Raw genomic sequence first — 16,103 nt, 5'->3', positions numbered from 1 at the left:
AAGAGCCACTGTTTCTGTTGAATAATTTTGTCTTATATACAGAAGGTACCTTCAAGATATGTCTCCTCTATATTACTTACACTCTGAACCATCTTGTTAGACATCCTAAACAACCGTACTTCTGACATTCTTACAACATCGCACTCAAGATATTTCTCATACCATCATACACCACCAATCGATTGCGTAGGCTTTCAGCCAAAGCTTGAGAGATATTAGTGCCATGACATCGACGAACCCGCCATTCTACTAGAGCTTCTAGTGCCACCTCTCCGATCCCTTCAGAACATTCCCGGTAGATTAATTATCAAAATAGCAATTATTTAAATGGAATAGTTCAAATGTTATTTTAAAATATATTTTAAAAATACATTAGAAATGAACAAAGTGTTATTTATAACACATACCGGTTTTAAATAGAAAGATATAAGATCCCTATTATACAATAAGATTAATTTAGTACTTAAACCAATATAAGGCCTGCCACTTTCTAATCTTCAAACCTCTAGTCTTAGGCATCTCCATGTCGAAAACCACTATCTATATACAAGCTTTACAAGCGCATGTAAAGTCAGCTCGATGCCAAATTTACTGCTTCTAATTCTGCCTTTAAGTCTTGATCGAGGGCTTTGTCTTTGGTTTCGTCTCTAATACTGTCCTCTCTGATTATTTATGGGGCACCGCACCCGCCGCTATCACTTCCCCAAGAATATTGAACAACACCTTTCAGCACTTTACAATACGGGCTTCTTTCATGAATGCTCTGAGGTATTATTCTGGCCAACTAAGATCCTTTCGACAAGCTTCTCGCATAACGCTGTTAAACTTGATGCGTTGACAACTTCGAGTGTTGTCAACTCCACCCCGAACTCGCTCTTCACGAAGTTTCTGAATTCAACGGCCGCGAGCGAATCTATACCATAGGTGCTCAGTGGCCGGGTGGTATTCAGGTCCTGAGCCAATCGCAGACTCTTCACCAAATACTTGTTGAGGATGTTCACTGTCGCGTCAAGTATGGCCCGCCGTTCTACGTTTGACTTTGCCATGACCAAGATAGCTTGGATGCTACGTTTACTGCCCTCGTTTTTCGCGGCTGTATTGGAATCTGAGGAGGCCCCAGAAAATAAGGGCGAGAAGCGCGCGTCGGACGACAGGAACGAGGACTCCACTTGTGGAATCTGGAAACCCGTAATCATATGGGCCGCACTTGAGGGATTTGGGACTTGAAGCTTATCCTGCTGTAAGATGCTGAATCCAAAGACCTTCTTCAAAAGTCTCTCGTTGATAGGGTACCATACTTTGGGATCATAACGACTTTGTAGTTCCTTGTGCTCCGCCATATAACCCACATCTTCGATTACTCCGAGATCAACTGAAGTAGTAGGCTGCCCGAGGGTTTCTGAACGGTAGAGAGCAAAAGCGTCCAGGAAGGCATTAGCTGCTGCATAGTTTGCTTGGCCTTTAGAGCCATAGAGACCCGAGATAGAAGATAGCAGTGTAAAGAAATCAAGTGACAAGCCTAAGTCGAGTGAAACGTTATGCAGATTCCAGGTTCCTTGCAGTTTACAAGTAATGGCATCGTGGTATTCTTCCACGGTCATCGAAGCGAACGTACGGTCCTATAGCCACATTAATTACTACTTTCGTAAAATCTGACATGCTCGATTGCCGGACTCCGCCAGAGCCTAGTGACTTACACGCAGGAGCATTGCTCCCTGGACGATGCCACCAACGGGCACTTTCGTGCTTGCCAGAATATGCCTCACTGCATCTTCATTGGAAACATCACCCTTGAAAAGTTGCACTTCACACCCCAATGCCGTGATATCTTCGATAGTTTTCTGGGAACTCTTGCCCTCACCGCTTCTGCTCATGACTGCTAGGTGCCTCGCCCCCATCTTCGCCAGGTACATCATGAGGCTAGAACAAAGGCCCCGCAGCCCGCCGACGATCAAATAACACCTATCTGGGCGTAGCCTCACTGACCGCGCCATAGGACGCACTGGCACCTGAATACGAGCTGTGGGAGAGGCTCCATCTGAGATCACCAACTTACCGATATGCTTTCCCGAGCGCATGAGACGGAATGCGGAAGGTATGTCGCTGAATGGAAAGACTTGGATCGGTGATATCGGTTTCAAAGAACCAACAGCCATAAGCTTGAAGACATCCTCCAATAGACTGTCCACCAAAGCCATTAGCAGTATAACATAAATGTGCAATATGAAAATACAGTCCAAAAGTAAGTCTCCAACTACCAAGACGAAACAACTATGCAAGTTCATTAGGTAAGGGAGCTTCTTACCTAGCAATCATGTCATCACTAATTTCCTTGTGACTCAGATCTAGTGCACGGAATGAGGCATTGCGGTTGAAAGGCTCCATGCTCAACGATTTGCGGTCCAGAATATCCCTCTTTCCAATCTCGACCATGATTCCGCCGTCAGCAACAATGCGCCAAGATTCATCGAGCAAGTTGCCAGTCAAAGAATTCAGTATAACATCCACGCCTTTTCCGGACGTATACTCGAGAATTTGGGCACCAAAAGCTGGCGTGCGGCTGGAGAAGATGCGGTCATCTGGTATGCTAAACCTCTCCCGAAGGAATTCGCGTTTCTCGGGTGTACCTACAGTGGCGTACACCGTAGCGCCTAAATGTTGACACAACTGAATGGCTGAAATGCCTACGCCACCCGCGGCCGAGTGGATAAGTACAGTGTTACCCTTCCTCACGTTGGCCAAATGAATCAACGAATAATAACTTGTCATGAATACACAAGGAATAGTGGCAGCTTCCTCATAGGACATTGGATCCTCAATGCCGATGACAGCTTCAGTCTTGGTTATGACTCTGTTCGCAAAGGAGCCCTTCTCGAAAAATGCCACTCTCTGCCCAGGGACAAATTTCGTGACGTCGGCAGCTATACGGGTGACGATACCGGCACCCTCCCCACCCAGGAGGAACTCATTCTCTGGAATGATGCCAATGGTGACCGCGACCTCTTTGAAGTTCACGCCACTTGCGAAAACCTGGATTTCAACCTCGTTCTCCCGGAGCACAGGTCGTTCAGGCGCAACAGCACTGTATTGCAACGAATCTATGTTGCCAATCCTTTCTGCACGCAGGTGGATCATGAATGGTGAGTCATGAAGATCCATAATCTCTGGCGCGCGCCCGAGAAACTCTTCGTCCCTTGCCAAGTTGAGAGCAAGGTCAGGCACGACCCTGCTGATATAAATCAAGCCTTGGCGACATGAGAACTCTGATTCAAACCTAGACTTGGGCCTGTCCTTTTGCAATAGCTCAAGGCAGGTGACAATTGATGAGATTGTGGCTGGGTCAACAGTGGAAGCATGTTCGATATCGAGGTTGATGAGATTAAGCAATGGCTCCTCATTTCGGATTACCCTGAAAAGGCCGTTGATAAGTGCTTTAGAAGGCTGCGTGACCGAAAGCCCCTGTGCCCCGGTTGTAACCCAGAGAATGGAACAAGATAACGAAATGAGCTGATGGAGGATGTTCCATTGTCGCTTGGTCATTTTAGACAAGACCTCACCATTAATCTCATCTAGAACCAGTATCTTGCTTTCGACAGGTAGTGCAAACGGATTTGTATTGGCGATGAGATCACAGGAGAGGGCTTCTCTGATGACATTTTCGGCATTTGTGGTATTTATCTCGGAGTCGAACTTGACCACGTGAACCTCACGTGGTTCATGGCTCTTCATTGCCTTGATGGCTTTCTGCTGGTACGCCAGCACAAGAGCATCCGAGAAAAGCAATTTGGAAAAGCTCGCACCAATGATATCTGCTGTTAGCGAGCCTATGTTTCCGGTCATTGAGACAATGAACGCCTGGCCACCATTATCGGATAACCAAGCTTGGACGTTCACCAGGACTAACCCCAGCTCCTGGGATACTCTCCCAGGCGTAGTCTTGATAATTACAAAGTCGAACTTGTTAACGAACTCAGTAAAAGGCTTGGTCAAATCAAGCATAACAAAATCGACCTTGGGCGTTATGAGGTTAGCGTGCGCCTCGCGGGCAGCAACCACACAATGAGCATTGTCGGAGAGAAACCGATACTGCGAAAAGGTCATACGACAATGATCGTGATGACGTAACCATAGACTGGAGATGTCCGTTGGATTTAGATTGATCTCAAGAACATTGAGATTTGGATTCTTATGCGCGGCTAGTGACATAATCTTTTGTGCTGCGGCTAGTGTATTGGGTGATTCCTCCCCGTTATTAGCATTAGCGACTTGTTCAACAACATTTTCAAAAGTCGTCTGTGACAGCATGTCGATATCGACATCCCAAGTAAGTTGCGCGTATGTATGGCCCAAAGTGCTTTCTTTCGTTGAGTCTAGCTCCGTATAGCGTAATCCCTTCATATCAAGAATGAGTGTGCCGGTGCCTGGATGGTAAACCTGACAAGAACTAGTATAGTGTTTCATAATATCGCGCCGCCCTGTTCCGCCATACTGAGAGATCGCGTTCGAAATGCCAACTTTAGGTTTCTCGACCACAGAGCGGTGGGGAATGGTCAGCGAATCGATCTGGAAGGGGACAAGTGCTGCATTCACCGCACTGCGATCGCCCTGCCAAATCGAGCTGGTCACCGTTTGGAAGCATCCATCTATGCATGCTGGATGAAGAAGATATTCGCTTTGTCGGAAAATGCTCAATGGTGGTGAGAGATCCACAGTACTGCGACCTGTCTTATGACCGGCCGTGTATTCCATTGCCAGGTGCTTTTGGAAGCTAGGCCCAAAGTTGAAGCCAGAATCTCGCATGGATTTGTACCACAACTTGGCGGGAATCGAATGCTTAAGAGGGGCGATAGATTCCGGTGCCGCCACAGAATTAATAAAGCCCGTTTCGATGCGTATAAGGCCTGTAGCATGTGTTCTCCATACGTCTTCACTCTTCAAGTCCACTTGTGCCCTTAGCGACGAGACTTGAAATGCGTGCCAGGAGCCGATGGATCCAGGCACCGCAGATAAAGAAAGGGAGATCATGCTATAATCGTCCAAATCATCCAGTACTAAAGCTCTAGCAAACTTGATATCTTTCAGATGATACTGGAACCTTTTAGGAACATTAGCGCCGGAGGTCCATGTGACCATGTAACTATGTTGATACATCGCCTCTAGAGCCATGGCAACATAAGCAGCGCCGGGGAACACCACTTGCTCTCCCAATTTGTGATCCCGCAGCCATGGATTATCCTTTAGACGGAGCCTGTTGCGAAAGATCGGAGAATTCCAGGAAGTTCCCAAGATTTTGGTCCCCAGTAGGTCATGGCGGATGAAGGGACGGTACCGCCAGTCCTTTGACGCAAGAGATTCGTGCCAGTATTTCTTTGAATGGTTCCACGCATAATTCGGTAGGTCCACAATTATGCTTGGCTCCTCGGTCTGCGCCTGGTTGTACTCATTGACATCGCTGAAGCTCACCGCATACCCAGCTCCGAACAATTGACCCGCTGTGTCGAAAAGACTTTGAAGAGACTGCTGTCCACGCTTTGCTACAGAAGAATAAACTGGGAGTACCACCAATTTGGAAGAGAGTTGATCGTATATCTGCGAAATCGGTCCCGACAAAGCGTTCGATGGTCCAATCTCGAGGAGGAAATTGATTGCATCCTCTCCATCCACTTGAGAGGACAACATAGCTGATGTCGCCTGCTGGAAGCGAACCGGTGATACCATGTTTTGATGCCAATAAGTGACATCTGCTGGTTCGTTCATCCTCTCTCCAGTGACGGAAGAATACATTATTGCCTGATCAGTATGTGGTCGAGCCGCTGAACCAGGCTTTTGAGTCGCATTTTCTAACAACTCTCTGTACTTTACTCCGACATCCAACATGTGTGTAGAGTGATAGGCTGCGTTGACTAACAGCATGCGTGCAAAGACACTAGATGTCTCTAGTCTCATCTTCACTTGTTCCAGTGCTTCAACAGTGCCAGACAGAGTAACACTCCTGGGGCTGTTGAAACATGCAATTTGCACCAGGTAACCGTAATCCTGAAGATAGGTCATGACGTCGTCGGCGCCAGCGCCCACAGCCAACATCCCCAGGGGAGCTTGTGGTGGCACATTTTTCACAGCTTGGCCACGGAGGTAAGCAATCTTTATTGCTTCCGACGCCGTAATGTATCCACAATAGTAGGCGGCTACAATTTCACCAGAGGAATGACCGACTGCTGCTTTGGCTTTGATACCCCATTGCGAAAGCACTGCGAGATATGCAAGTTGTAAAGCAGTGACCAGAGGTTGAGAAAATTCCGGCTCCCGAAAGGCTGCAGCCGAGCGTGGCACTATCAATTCCTCGACAAGAGACCACGGAGGAGGTTGTTCCATTGTCTGTATTGCAATATCAAGCTCCTGGACCATCTTCATAGCTATTGGGAATGATTCTAGTAAGTCTTTGCCCATTTGGGGCCACTGTGCTCCCTGTCCGGTGAATACAAACCCGATCAAAGTGGGCTTGCTAGTGGAGCGTTTGCAGACAGTGAAGGTTTCTTGAGAAACTGTAGTACTGAGTTTTGACGAGACATGCTGAATACTGTAGGCGCGATAATATAGTTGACTGCGACGCTCCGACAACGTGTATGCCAGATCATTGAGCTGGATGCTCACAGATGGGTAAAGAAGATGAGAGACCAGAGCCTCGATGGAAGCTTTCAGGGATTCTTCGTCATTTGCAGACAAAACGACGATCTGTGGCTTTGTGTGGGTCAATACCCCAGGGGTGGGAGAAGCTCCTGGTTCTTCAAACTCGAAGAAGTCATCCCACATCCTGTCCCCATTTTTATAAGAAGATTTGTACGTTGTGAGACGGCCTGGCAACAAGTATTGGGGACTTTCGACGATTGCATGTGCATTGGCACCTCCGAAACCAAACGAATTGATGCTGGCTCTCTTCTTGCTGTTGCTGGGCCAGCGAACTGCCGTTCTGCTCGCTCGAACCTTAGAAGCTTCAAAATCGATTCTTGGATTTGGTTCTAGAAATGTAGCAGTGCCAGGAATAATACCATTTTCAATTGCTAGAACTGTTTTGATTAATCCAGAGAGTCCAGCGGCGCCTTCCGAGTGACCAATATTCGACTTCACACTTCCAATCACAAGTAGGTTATGTTGGTCCCTGCCGGCGGCAAACACTGAGGCTGCACCAGTGATTTCGATTGGGTCTCCCACTAAGGTTCCTGTGCCGTGACATTCCAAGAAACCCGTCTCAGAGTAATCAATTTCGGGGATCCCAGCATTATGGTACGCAGCACGGATGGCAGCCGCTTGGGCAGTGGCACTTGGCATGGCAATTCCCGGCGTTCGCCCAGCGCTATTCGTCGAAGTTCCTCTAATCACAGCCCTGATTGGATCTTTGGCGATGACAGCGTCGTCAAGGCGTCTCAACAATACGCAGTTTATAGCTTCCGCAGCCACGTAACCGTCTGCCTTACTATCGAATGTATGGCACCGACCTGTAGGGGAAGCAGTAGGGCGCATGGCACCCATATCTTCATTACGCTCTGGAGATAAGTACATGTTGGCACCACCAACAAGTACGAAGTCACATTGATTCGTCGTCAGGTAAAGACACGCCATGTCCAGAGCAACAAGGGTAGACGAGCACGCTGTGTCAAGAGATATGCTTCATGCATGGGTTAGCTCCATGCTCTTACGGACACCCATCTGGAAACAAGGGAGAGGCAAAGGCTGGGCTCATACCTTGGTCCATGTACATTGAGGAAATGGCTGATTCGATTGCTTAGCAGCGCTCGATTGGATCCCATGGTTGGCGATTCCGTTCTATCCTCTGGATCTCTGCAAGTCATGTCGTAGTAATCTGTAGGTCTCGTCAGCACTCTAATATATTTTTGTGTCTTGCCCGCGATATGTTGAACACGCTTATAACAGCTAACAGTCGTCATATGCTAGAGATTACGAACATACCAACTGTGTTGGCACCGATGATACAGCCAACTCTTGCTCCTGCTAGGCTCTCAACCGGAATCCCCGCGCTTTCGAGACACTCATAAGCAACCTCCATCAACTGCCTTTGTTGAGGATCCATAGAGCTAGCGTCCATATGGTTGACTCCAAAGAATCCGGCATCAAAGTCGGCCGGGTTCACCTCTTCCATAAACATGGCACCGGGCGTTTTCATGGTATAGGGCTTGTGAGATGCATCGTAATGACCAGCCAGATGGAATCGTGTGGCAGGCGGTTCATTAGATGCAACATTTGAGGACATCATGAAGTCCCATAAGTTCGTAGGCGTCATAATACGCCCAGGTAGACGGCAAGAGATGCCGATTATTGCGACTGGTTTCTGTGAATATTGAACAGAAGCCGATGAATGTGTGCTAGCAAGAAACGGTGTCGAGCTTGAGGATGACTGATGAGCTCCCTCCGTCTGATCATCCATGCTATTTGAATCTCGATATGTCTGTTGTTGAGAAAAATGAGAATCGGCAACAGTATGTGCGCCACCGTGACCTCTGGCCGAGTTTCCATTGGGTTCAACATGAGATGCCATGATAGTCAAGTAGCCGCTATGAGGCTGATATGTCTCGATTGTTATTTCGTTTGCTTCTCCAGATACGTAGTTTTGGAATAAATAGAACTATCCAGGCTTTCTATCGATCTATGAACTGGTCCTCGTGAATACACGGCGATTGTATCTTGCCATTCAGACTGCCCTAATACTGCGCCTAATATGATAGTGAGTGGGACTTGCCATCACGCAATGCCCGGGACGGTTGACTGCTAGTTCAGCGGACATTACGCACGGTCCAAGAATTATGCCGAGGATTGGGTACACAGCCTTAACAACTATGTATGATAACGAGGTAGTACTGCATAATGCCTAAGTATCGTTGGTGGCTAGCTCCTTCAGATCATGTCAGGTGGTCCGCGCAATGCGGTACTCGAGTTCTTACATCAAGGACCATGTACATACGGTACATGTGAGCCCCTCAGTTGCGGTAATCTAGATAACGTTCATGTAAATAGGGTTTCAAGGAGACTGCCAAACTCCGCTCGTGCATAAGTCACTCCCACGATGCTTTCCACTCACTTGTAGACTGATATAATACCACGCGTCAGGCAAATTGAAGTCAGCTTCAAGAAAAAAGCATTAGTGAACTGTCAGAATTAGCCCAAATACCTGGCGAAGATGGCTACATGTAAAGAGGTCGAATTTAAGACTCTAGACGGTCTGATCCTCCGTGGCACACTGTACTCAAGCGGCGAGCCTCAGAGTCCTGCCGTGATAATGACTCCAGGGGTAAGCTACTATTCCCAGCTCGAACATTGGTCGCTGCGAATAAATGCTGATATCCTCACTGTTCAACACAACGAAAGAGATGTTTTTACCAAAATTGGCACAGTACTTTCAAGAATCAGGGATCGCGTCTCTCGTGTACGATCCGCGGACAATTGGTGCGAGTGAGGGTCAACCACGAAACAACATCGTGCCGGCCCTCCAGATATCAGATTATTCTGATGCCTTGACTTTCATCAAATCCCTACCGGAGATAGATTCTAACAGGATTGCCTTTTGGGGCTTTTCTTTCTCGGGAGCTATCGCACTTTCTGCTGCTGCCTTGGACAAACGCGCTAGCAGTGTTTTGGCTGTGTGCCCTTTGACTATTTGGGAACTGGAAGAAAAGAAATGGAAAGGCGTCATGGCGAAATGCATGCAGGATCGAGAAAGCAGGATGAATGGCAACGTGCCATTTTCCATTCCAATGGTCAGCAGCAACGGGCAGAATCCAGCAGGATTTGGATCTGGTGTTGGTACAGAAGAACTCGATCTAATAACGGAAAGTAAAGACAAGATCCCCAACTTCCAAGTTACGACCACAATCCAGACTTACTGGCATGTCATGAGCTGGGGTGGTCCATTTAATTGTCTGAAATGGTTGCAAGGGATGCCCGTTCTTGTGGTCACGCCGGAAGAAGACCGTATCTCACCAGCACATAAACAGAAAGAGCTAATATTTGACGCGATTCCTACGGTGGAAGATAGCGTTTCTGGCGAGGAGCCCAAGAAAGAGTTCCACCTCGTCGCCACACGAGGGCATATGGATGTCCTAGATGGCGACAGCTTTCGGGCAGCGATGGATGTACAAGTCCGATTTCTGAAAAAGTGGTCTAGATCTTGAAAGGTACATAGCCTTACCAGGTGGCGTCGCAGGCGGTTTTAGAACCCGATTGAAAAAGGCATGTACAAGATTGCTTTTTATTCTCTGCGTAGAATAAGGTGACATTGCGGACAATGGTTTCTAGGTTGGTCTATTAGGACCTTGATTGGAACATAAGTGTACCTACATATGAGCCGCTGTGCCATACGTAGTGCACAATATGAGATGATAGGACAATAGATTCCACTCATGTTAGTCCATGCAGAGTTTTGCGCAGGAGGCGGAACCAACTGAAGATACCGGAGTTAGAACTGGAGGCAGTCCTGCTCAGCCGCAGCCGTACATCGGATAATTGCCTCTATAAATAAGATCGCAAGCAGGACCCAAACCCACCCACCACCCCACTCACATTTTTCCAAAAAACCCTTGCATGTGCAAACAATTGTCCCGTTCCATCAGCACCCACCCACAGCCACAAAGTGCATAAATGTCGGAGAGTGGCGAACTTTATACAACTCATCCCTTCGTACCGAGGGTTCTGGCTCCAATTCCAATGCCACGTCTCTGTAATATCCATGATCACGACTGAGTATGCACATGTAACTCCTTGATCCTGGCTATCCTCCGTTGATTTTTCATGCTGTTCTCATGCATGACTTTTTGTATGGCCAGCACCTCGCGTTTTAAAACACGTACGTAATATCATAAGAATCGTGGAACACCTCCACGGATGAGAGCCAGTTGGCGACCTTTTCACCATAAGCTCTAAGGTTAGTAGAAGTAGACAGCCCGACGCGTACTGCGTTTACAATGGGCGAAAACAAACCATTGATTGGTCGCTTGGGTGGTCCGACCCCATGTAGTTTTGAGTACCGACAGAAGGGAAACGCTCAAGACAGTCACCTCGAAGGATGCACATGCGCCGCCTCGAAATACAGCCATATACTTTATAATCAATCAGCTGAAATACGGTCTTGCTTTGCTGAATACTCAGAAGTCTATCGAAAAAAATTCATAAAGCTTCTGTGCCTTGGAAGAGACGCCGTAGGACGCAATCTTTGATCATCTCTGCAATATGATGCTCCGCTTTCGCTTAGTCGTCGCTGTGTGTGCAGTTTCGAATTACCAATTGCCGAGGGGCAGCCCAGTAACTTGGAACCCCAATCAGTTTTCGAGTCGCCACAACAGGAGAAATGCCACCATAACATGTAAAAATATACCTGGGGATACAAACTGGCCTAGTAATGAAGAGTGGTCTCAGCTCAACGAAACAATTGGAGGACAGTTGATCTCAACGATACCACTTGCACAAGTTTGTCACGGCCAAAACTTTGAAGCTGCTGCATGTGCGGATCTCCGAGAAAACTGGTTGCTTCCTTATCCACAGTAAGGTTTTATTCTTCTAAAACTTCTTATCTACATGTTTGCCGCGTATGGCCCTATGACTGTATGTTCTTCAAGGCATCCAGTCATTTAAGGTCATTGTTACGGGGTTATCTGACCACAATTCATAGTATTCGGGACCCTACTTCCATAATCACACCCTATTTCCAAAACCATTCGTGCGACCCCTTTGCCGGGGAAGACACTGCTTGCAGCCTTGGCAATTATCCAGTCTATTCTATCAATGTGACTCAGGCTGCAGACGTACAAGCTACAGTCCATTTTGCGCATGAAAGAAATATCCGCTTGGTCATCAAGAACACCGGCCACGAGTGCGTCTCCCTACTAATTCACCACCAAAGCTGAATTGTCCCCGAACGTCAGCTACATTTGAGATCCGAGCTAATGTCTAAAAGTTTGCTTGGCAAGTCAATAGGGCTGGGGTCTTTGTCCATTTGGACGCATAATCTGCAAAGCATTGACTACATTGAAGCTTACACCACGGATGCATCTTCATACACGGGCGCGGCAGTCCGATTTGGTGCCGGAGTCCTGGTCCATAATGCATTGACCTGGGCCGACTCCATCGGCGTTCGTGTGGTGGCAGGAACGTGCCCCACCGTGGGCGTGGCGGGGGGGTATACTGCCGGTGGAGGACACGGCCTGTTGACATCGATCTATGGCATGGCGGCTGATTCTGTGTTGGAATGGGAAGTTGTGCTACCTTCTGGCGAGCTTGTCACTGCAACGCCTCATAACGATCAGGCAGACTTGTACTGGGCATTGTCCGGAGGCGGAGCCGGGACATTTGGCGTGGTCATCAGCATGACCACACGAGTATACCCTGACGAACCCATGGTTGGCGCCAGCTTTGCTTTTACCACCAACGATACCAAAGGCGGTAATGTAGATGGTTTCTGGGATGCAATTTCTATTGTACAATCCAGTCTTGGCTCCTTGGTAGACTCGGGTGCTACGGCGGCGTACGCGTTTGCAGCTGGCATTTTCAGCGTCTATGCGGTAGCCATGCCGGGTGGCGATGTCAGTGTTCTAGAAAGCAGTCTTGCACCTGTCATCTCTGCAGCGAAAGATGCGGGGTTCCAGCTCACGGTTACCAAAAGCGTTCACACCGGGTTCTTGGATCTTTACAATACATACTTGCTACAAGCCGTCACTACCACTCCCGAGGCACAGATCACCGCTGGGAGGATTATCCCAAGGTCTTTGATGGAAGATAAATCGACTGCCTCGGTTGTGGCTGATGCCATGCGCTTCGCCAGCGATCAGGGTTTCGTTACGACTTGCGTTGCAATAAACGGCACGCGGAAGGATTTGGTAGATTCTTGCCCCAACGCCGTCTTCCCGCTGTGGCGCGAGGCGTTACTGAGTTGTATCTTCACGCAGACTTGGGACTTCAGTGCACCCTGGGGCAATATGGTTGATCGCCAGGACATCCTGACCAATATCGTCATGCCTAAAGTCGTAGCTGCTACGCCTGGCGGAGGAGCCTATCTGAACGAGGCCAATTTCGAGGAAAACCAGTGGCAGGACACCTTCTATGGAGAGAACTACGGAAGACTGAGAGAGATCAAGCGTGCACTGGATCCCGATGGAATCCTGTATGCAAGGACTGCTGTAGGGAGCGAGGAATGGATACACGACGAGCAAGGGCGGCTATGTCGGACATGACCATGATGCAAAATCCCCTATTCCATGATCCTTTGCTATTCAACTCGCAGTGCGATCTTACAATGTTCCGTTCTTTCAGATCGCCTTGAAGGCAACCCGTCCCTCCACAGTTTGATGCCATTCCCAGCGTCAATTTTTTACACTTCGCAATGCGGTCTTATCCGTGTCGGTTCATTGAGAAACACGACGACCTCCGCTGTGTCAGCACATGGTGAATACATACGGTAGCCACGTTCAATAGAAACGGCCACCGAAGCCGTCGTGAAGTACACCCCACTACTTTTCCGATCCTATGGCCTGACATGTGTACATACAGTATAGTCCACTTGTAGACTCATGGAACGTGGCTCTGTTTTAGTTTTATTACCACCAGCTATGATATAAACATCCATCAGCCGCAAAGTGGGATATGACGAGGTCTTTGGGTAATTAGTATGACAAAAACTACATAGGCAGTGTCCGCTTTGGGCTATGGCGACGGTGAAGCATTAGCTTGAACACCATTGAGAGATGGCGGTGCAGGTCTAGCTCCGGGTGGGTTCTGCACACTAGCCAAAAAAGAAGTTCGAGGATTGCATGCACATAGTTGCAGACCGATATTGGCGGTTCTCCAACGGGACAAGAGAAAATCAGCCCAGCACGGCGAGCAGGCGTTGGATGGATTCTTCTGAGTCGCCGACGCAACCCCACTATCGTTTTCAGCAGCTCGTGGCGCTGTGTGAGGCATCGTGCTGATGTGTTCCCCGGGGTTCTTTCAGCAACGTTATGGGGAGGAACTTGTTCTATGACGCCGTTCTGGTGGCCCAGAATCGATGACCACACAGAAGGCTTACATAGGAAGGTTGGTGGTGAATCATGAACCCGATCAGTTTCGCAGTCTCTAGCTAGATATACTACTGAGCAGGTCCACTCCAAGGGTAGGACCTGGACGTCTTGTTCAACCCTAGCATGGCTAAACACCTAGGTTAAAGCCCAGAGAATTTAGTTGTCACTTACCTTGATCGCTCTCGTTGCTTACACCGGTTGTCTGCCTGGTAAAGCCTGTGCTTTGCATTAAACGACAGTAACAAACCAACGCCAGCCCCAAAGATCGACAAAGTGCATTAATATGAGACTTTGGTGTGCCACAGCACCACTGAGCACCTAACCTACAGTACTCTAACCTTAGCTGTGTAACTCCGGAGGCCCTTTGCGGTTACAACACAGCTACTGAGCCCACTAAACCCACCGCCAAATCACGAGCATAGCCCAATCAGCCCCAAGTTTGTACTGCGTTGAACCAGCCAATCCCAAGTGTCTACGCACGGAATTGGGGACTTTTGAAACAAACGAACTACCCCCCCAAGAACAAGGCATAGGAAAGTCAGAGTTTAGAAATACAGAAAGATGCGTTATCATGCTAGCTTCGATTGTCTCCTCGTCACATTGTTTACCATGGCTCGTCCACCTTTTGTCGACCCTGACTACTGGGCACTGCTAGGCGGGCAGGTCCCAACTCCAGCACCGCCGGCGACGGACCTCAATGCCATCAGAAACTCGACAAACGCTGCAACACAAGCCGCCTCCAACGCACTTCCCTACCCGGCTGGTATGATCGATACAGTCAGCACAGCCACATCTGTTGATGGGACGAAATTCAACATCACGCGCTTCGTGCCTCTTAGCGTCCAGCAAGGCGGCGAGAATGCACAGAGAGCTGTCATCTACGCTTTTGGAGGCGGCCTAATTGCTGGCAGCGTGAACATTAGCCGCAATATGATCGCCAGCTTCGCCGAACAAACAGCATCTCAAGTTTTTGCCCCAGATTATCGTTTAGCGCCTGAACACCCTTACCCGGCGGCCTTGGACGATGTTTATTCAACGATTACTTGGTTACAAGCTCGCTCGAGCGAATTCAACATCGATCCCGCTCGTGTCGTCATATTTGGACAAAGTGCAGGCGGCAATCTCGTCGCCGCGGCCGCGCTCAAGGGCAGGGATGAGGGCCTTGACCCGCCGCTCGCGGCGCAGATATTGAGATACCCCATGTTGGATGATCGGACTCGAATGGATCCCCAGAACCCTCGATTCCCCTATCTTACCTGGAGTCCAAGTAGTAACAAGATCGCATGGAATGCATACTTGGGCAAGACGAACGGAGCGGGAGACAAAGGTAAAGCCTGTATTTATCACGCTTGGCGAGTAAGCACTAATGTCTCTTCTAAAGCGACGGTCCCTTATTACGCTGCTCCAGGTCGCGCCCAAGACTTACACGGGCTCCCGACAACACATCTAGGCGTTGGCGGTCTAGATCTATTCCGCGACGAGGCTACGAGTTTCGCGGCAAGACTTTCATCGCAAGACGTTAAGGTACAGTCCAACGTTTACCCTGGAGTACCGCACGGTTTCGATGGCAATCCTGCATTCAGTCTCAGGACTGAATTATGGGATAACGAGGCTAGATTCATTCGACAGTTCTAGGTACAAACTAGTGCGGCTTCAGCGAGGGAATTAGGGGCCTACTACTCTGAAGATCTCAGTCAACTCGCACTGGTTTACGGTGTTAATCTTAGAACGTCATATCATTGTACTCATCATTACTGTCAAGGTGCCTTTTGTTGCGATTCCTTATTCTCCACAACTCCCAACTAGGTAAGGCATTTTAGAGGCACCGGGTCTGCCAAGTGGAGGTGATGTCAAGTGGAGGGGATGCCAAGTAAAGACACCCTGCCTAGATCCACCCCCACCCCCCTTGCAGAAAGTTTATTGAATGCATGATTAGGCTAGGAGTTACTTACAACTTTAAGGTACATTTACCGCAGCTTTATCCCAAAATCGCGGCCCGATTGGGCGCAAACCCATACCCGTGTTACTCCCCCACGGGTACCATGA

At 48.6% G+C, this 16,103-nt stretch overlaps 4 protein-coding genes across 4 annotated transcripts; 3 read left to right on the top strand and 1 right to left on the bottom strand.

Annotated features, from left to right (window-relative positions):
- Positions 1-752: 752 nt before the first annotated feature.
- BKA67DRAFT_629289 (putative polyketide synthase) lies at positions 753-8,440 on the bottom strand (the record flags this gene model as incomplete). The annotated part of the gene is made up of 6 exons (XM_046105575.1): positions 753-1,619; positions 1,698-2,181; positions 2,306-4,242; positions 4,276-7,663; positions 7,741-7,858; positions 7,966-8,440. 6 exons carry the CDS (start codon positions 8,438-8,440, stop codon positions 753-755), a joined length of 7,269 nt encoding a protein of 2,422 aa, XP_045954457.1.
- A 521-nt stretch (positions 8,441-8,961) lies between these two features.
- BKA67DRAFT_578950 (DltD N-terminal domain protein) lies at positions 8,962-10,499 on the top strand. Its single transcript, XM_046103736.1, has 2 exons — positions 8,962-9,299; positions 9,361-10,499. Exons 1-2 carry the CDS (start codon positions 9,191-9,193, stop codon positions 10,179-10,181), a joined length of 930 nt encoding a protein of 309 aa, XP_045954456.1. The 5' UTR covers positions 8,962-9,190; the 3' UTR covers positions 10,182-10,499.
- A 456-nt stretch (positions 10,500-10,955) lies between these two features.
- Positions 10,956-13,467, top strand: BKA67DRAFT_401288 (FAD/FMN-containing dehydrogenase). Its single transcript, XM_046096693.1, has 3 exons — positions 10,956-11,546; positions 11,675-11,875; positions 11,960-13,467. Exons 1-3 carry the CDS (start codon positions 11,236-11,238, stop codon positions 13,230-13,232), a joined length of 1,785 nt encoding a protein of 594 aa, XP_045954455.1. The 5' UTR covers positions 10,956-11,235; the 3' UTR covers positions 13,233-13,467.
- Positions 13,468-14,345: 878 nt separating this feature from the next.
- BKA67DRAFT_578947 (Alpha/Beta hydrolase protein) lies at positions 14,346-16,041 on the top strand. Its single transcript, XM_046103735.1, has 2 exons — positions 14,346-15,384; positions 15,439-16,041. The coding sequence occupies exons 1-2, from the start codon at positions 14,619-14,621 to the stop codon at positions 15,690-15,692; spliced, it is 1,020 nt and encodes a 339-aa protein (XP_045954454.1). The 5' UTR covers positions 14,346-14,618; the 3' UTR covers positions 15,693-16,041.
- Positions 16,042-16,103: the final 62 nt, after the last annotated feature.

The sequence above is a fragment of the Truncatella angustata genome (assembly GCF_020726525.1).
Source record: "Truncatella angustata strain MPI-SDFR-AT-0073 chromosome Unknown BKA67scaffold_8, whole genome shotgun sequence".
Classification (NCBI taxonomy): domain Eukaryota; kingdom Fungi; phylum Ascomycota; class Sordariomycetes; order Amphisphaeriales; family Sporocadaceae; genus Truncatella; species Truncatella angustata.
This window is presented reverse-complemented; position numbering and strand designations above follow the sequence as displayed.

What these genes read in the sequence shown, in the direction of transcription:
- BKA67DRAFT_578950 (XM_046103736.1), top strand. Translation starts at nt 9,191, where the DNA reads ATGGCTACATGTAAAGAGGTCGAATTTAAGACTCTAGACGGTCTGATC. An exon ending in TGCCGTGATAATGACTCCAG is followed by an intron (nt 9,300 to 9,360) that starts GGGTAAGCTACT and finishes TGATATCCTCAC; the next exon opens with TGTTCAACACAACGAAAGAG.
- BKA67DRAFT_401288 (XM_046096693.1), top strand. Translation starts at nt 11,236, where the DNA reads ATGATGCTCCGCTTTCGCTTAGTCGTCGCTGTGTGTGCAGTTTCGAAT. An exon ending in TGGTTGCTTCCTTATCCACA is followed by an intron (nt 11,547 to 11,674) that starts GTAAGGTTTTAT and finishes CACAATTCATAG; the next exon opens with TATTCGGGACCCTACTTCCA. An exon ending in ATCAAGAACACCGGCCACGA is followed by an intron (nt 11,876 to 11,959) that starts GTGCGTCTCCCT and finishes AATGTCTAAAAG; the next exon opens with TTTGCTTGGCAAGTCAATAG.
- BKA67DRAFT_578947 (XM_046103735.1), top strand. Translation starts at nt 14,619, where the DNA reads ATGCGTTATCATGCTAGCTTCGATTGTCTCCTCGTCACATTGTTTACC. An exon ending in GAACGGAGCGGGAGACAAAG is followed by an intron (nt 15,385 to 15,438) that starts GTAAAGCCTGTA and finishes TCTCTTCTAAAG; the next exon opens with CGACGGTCCCTTATTACGCT.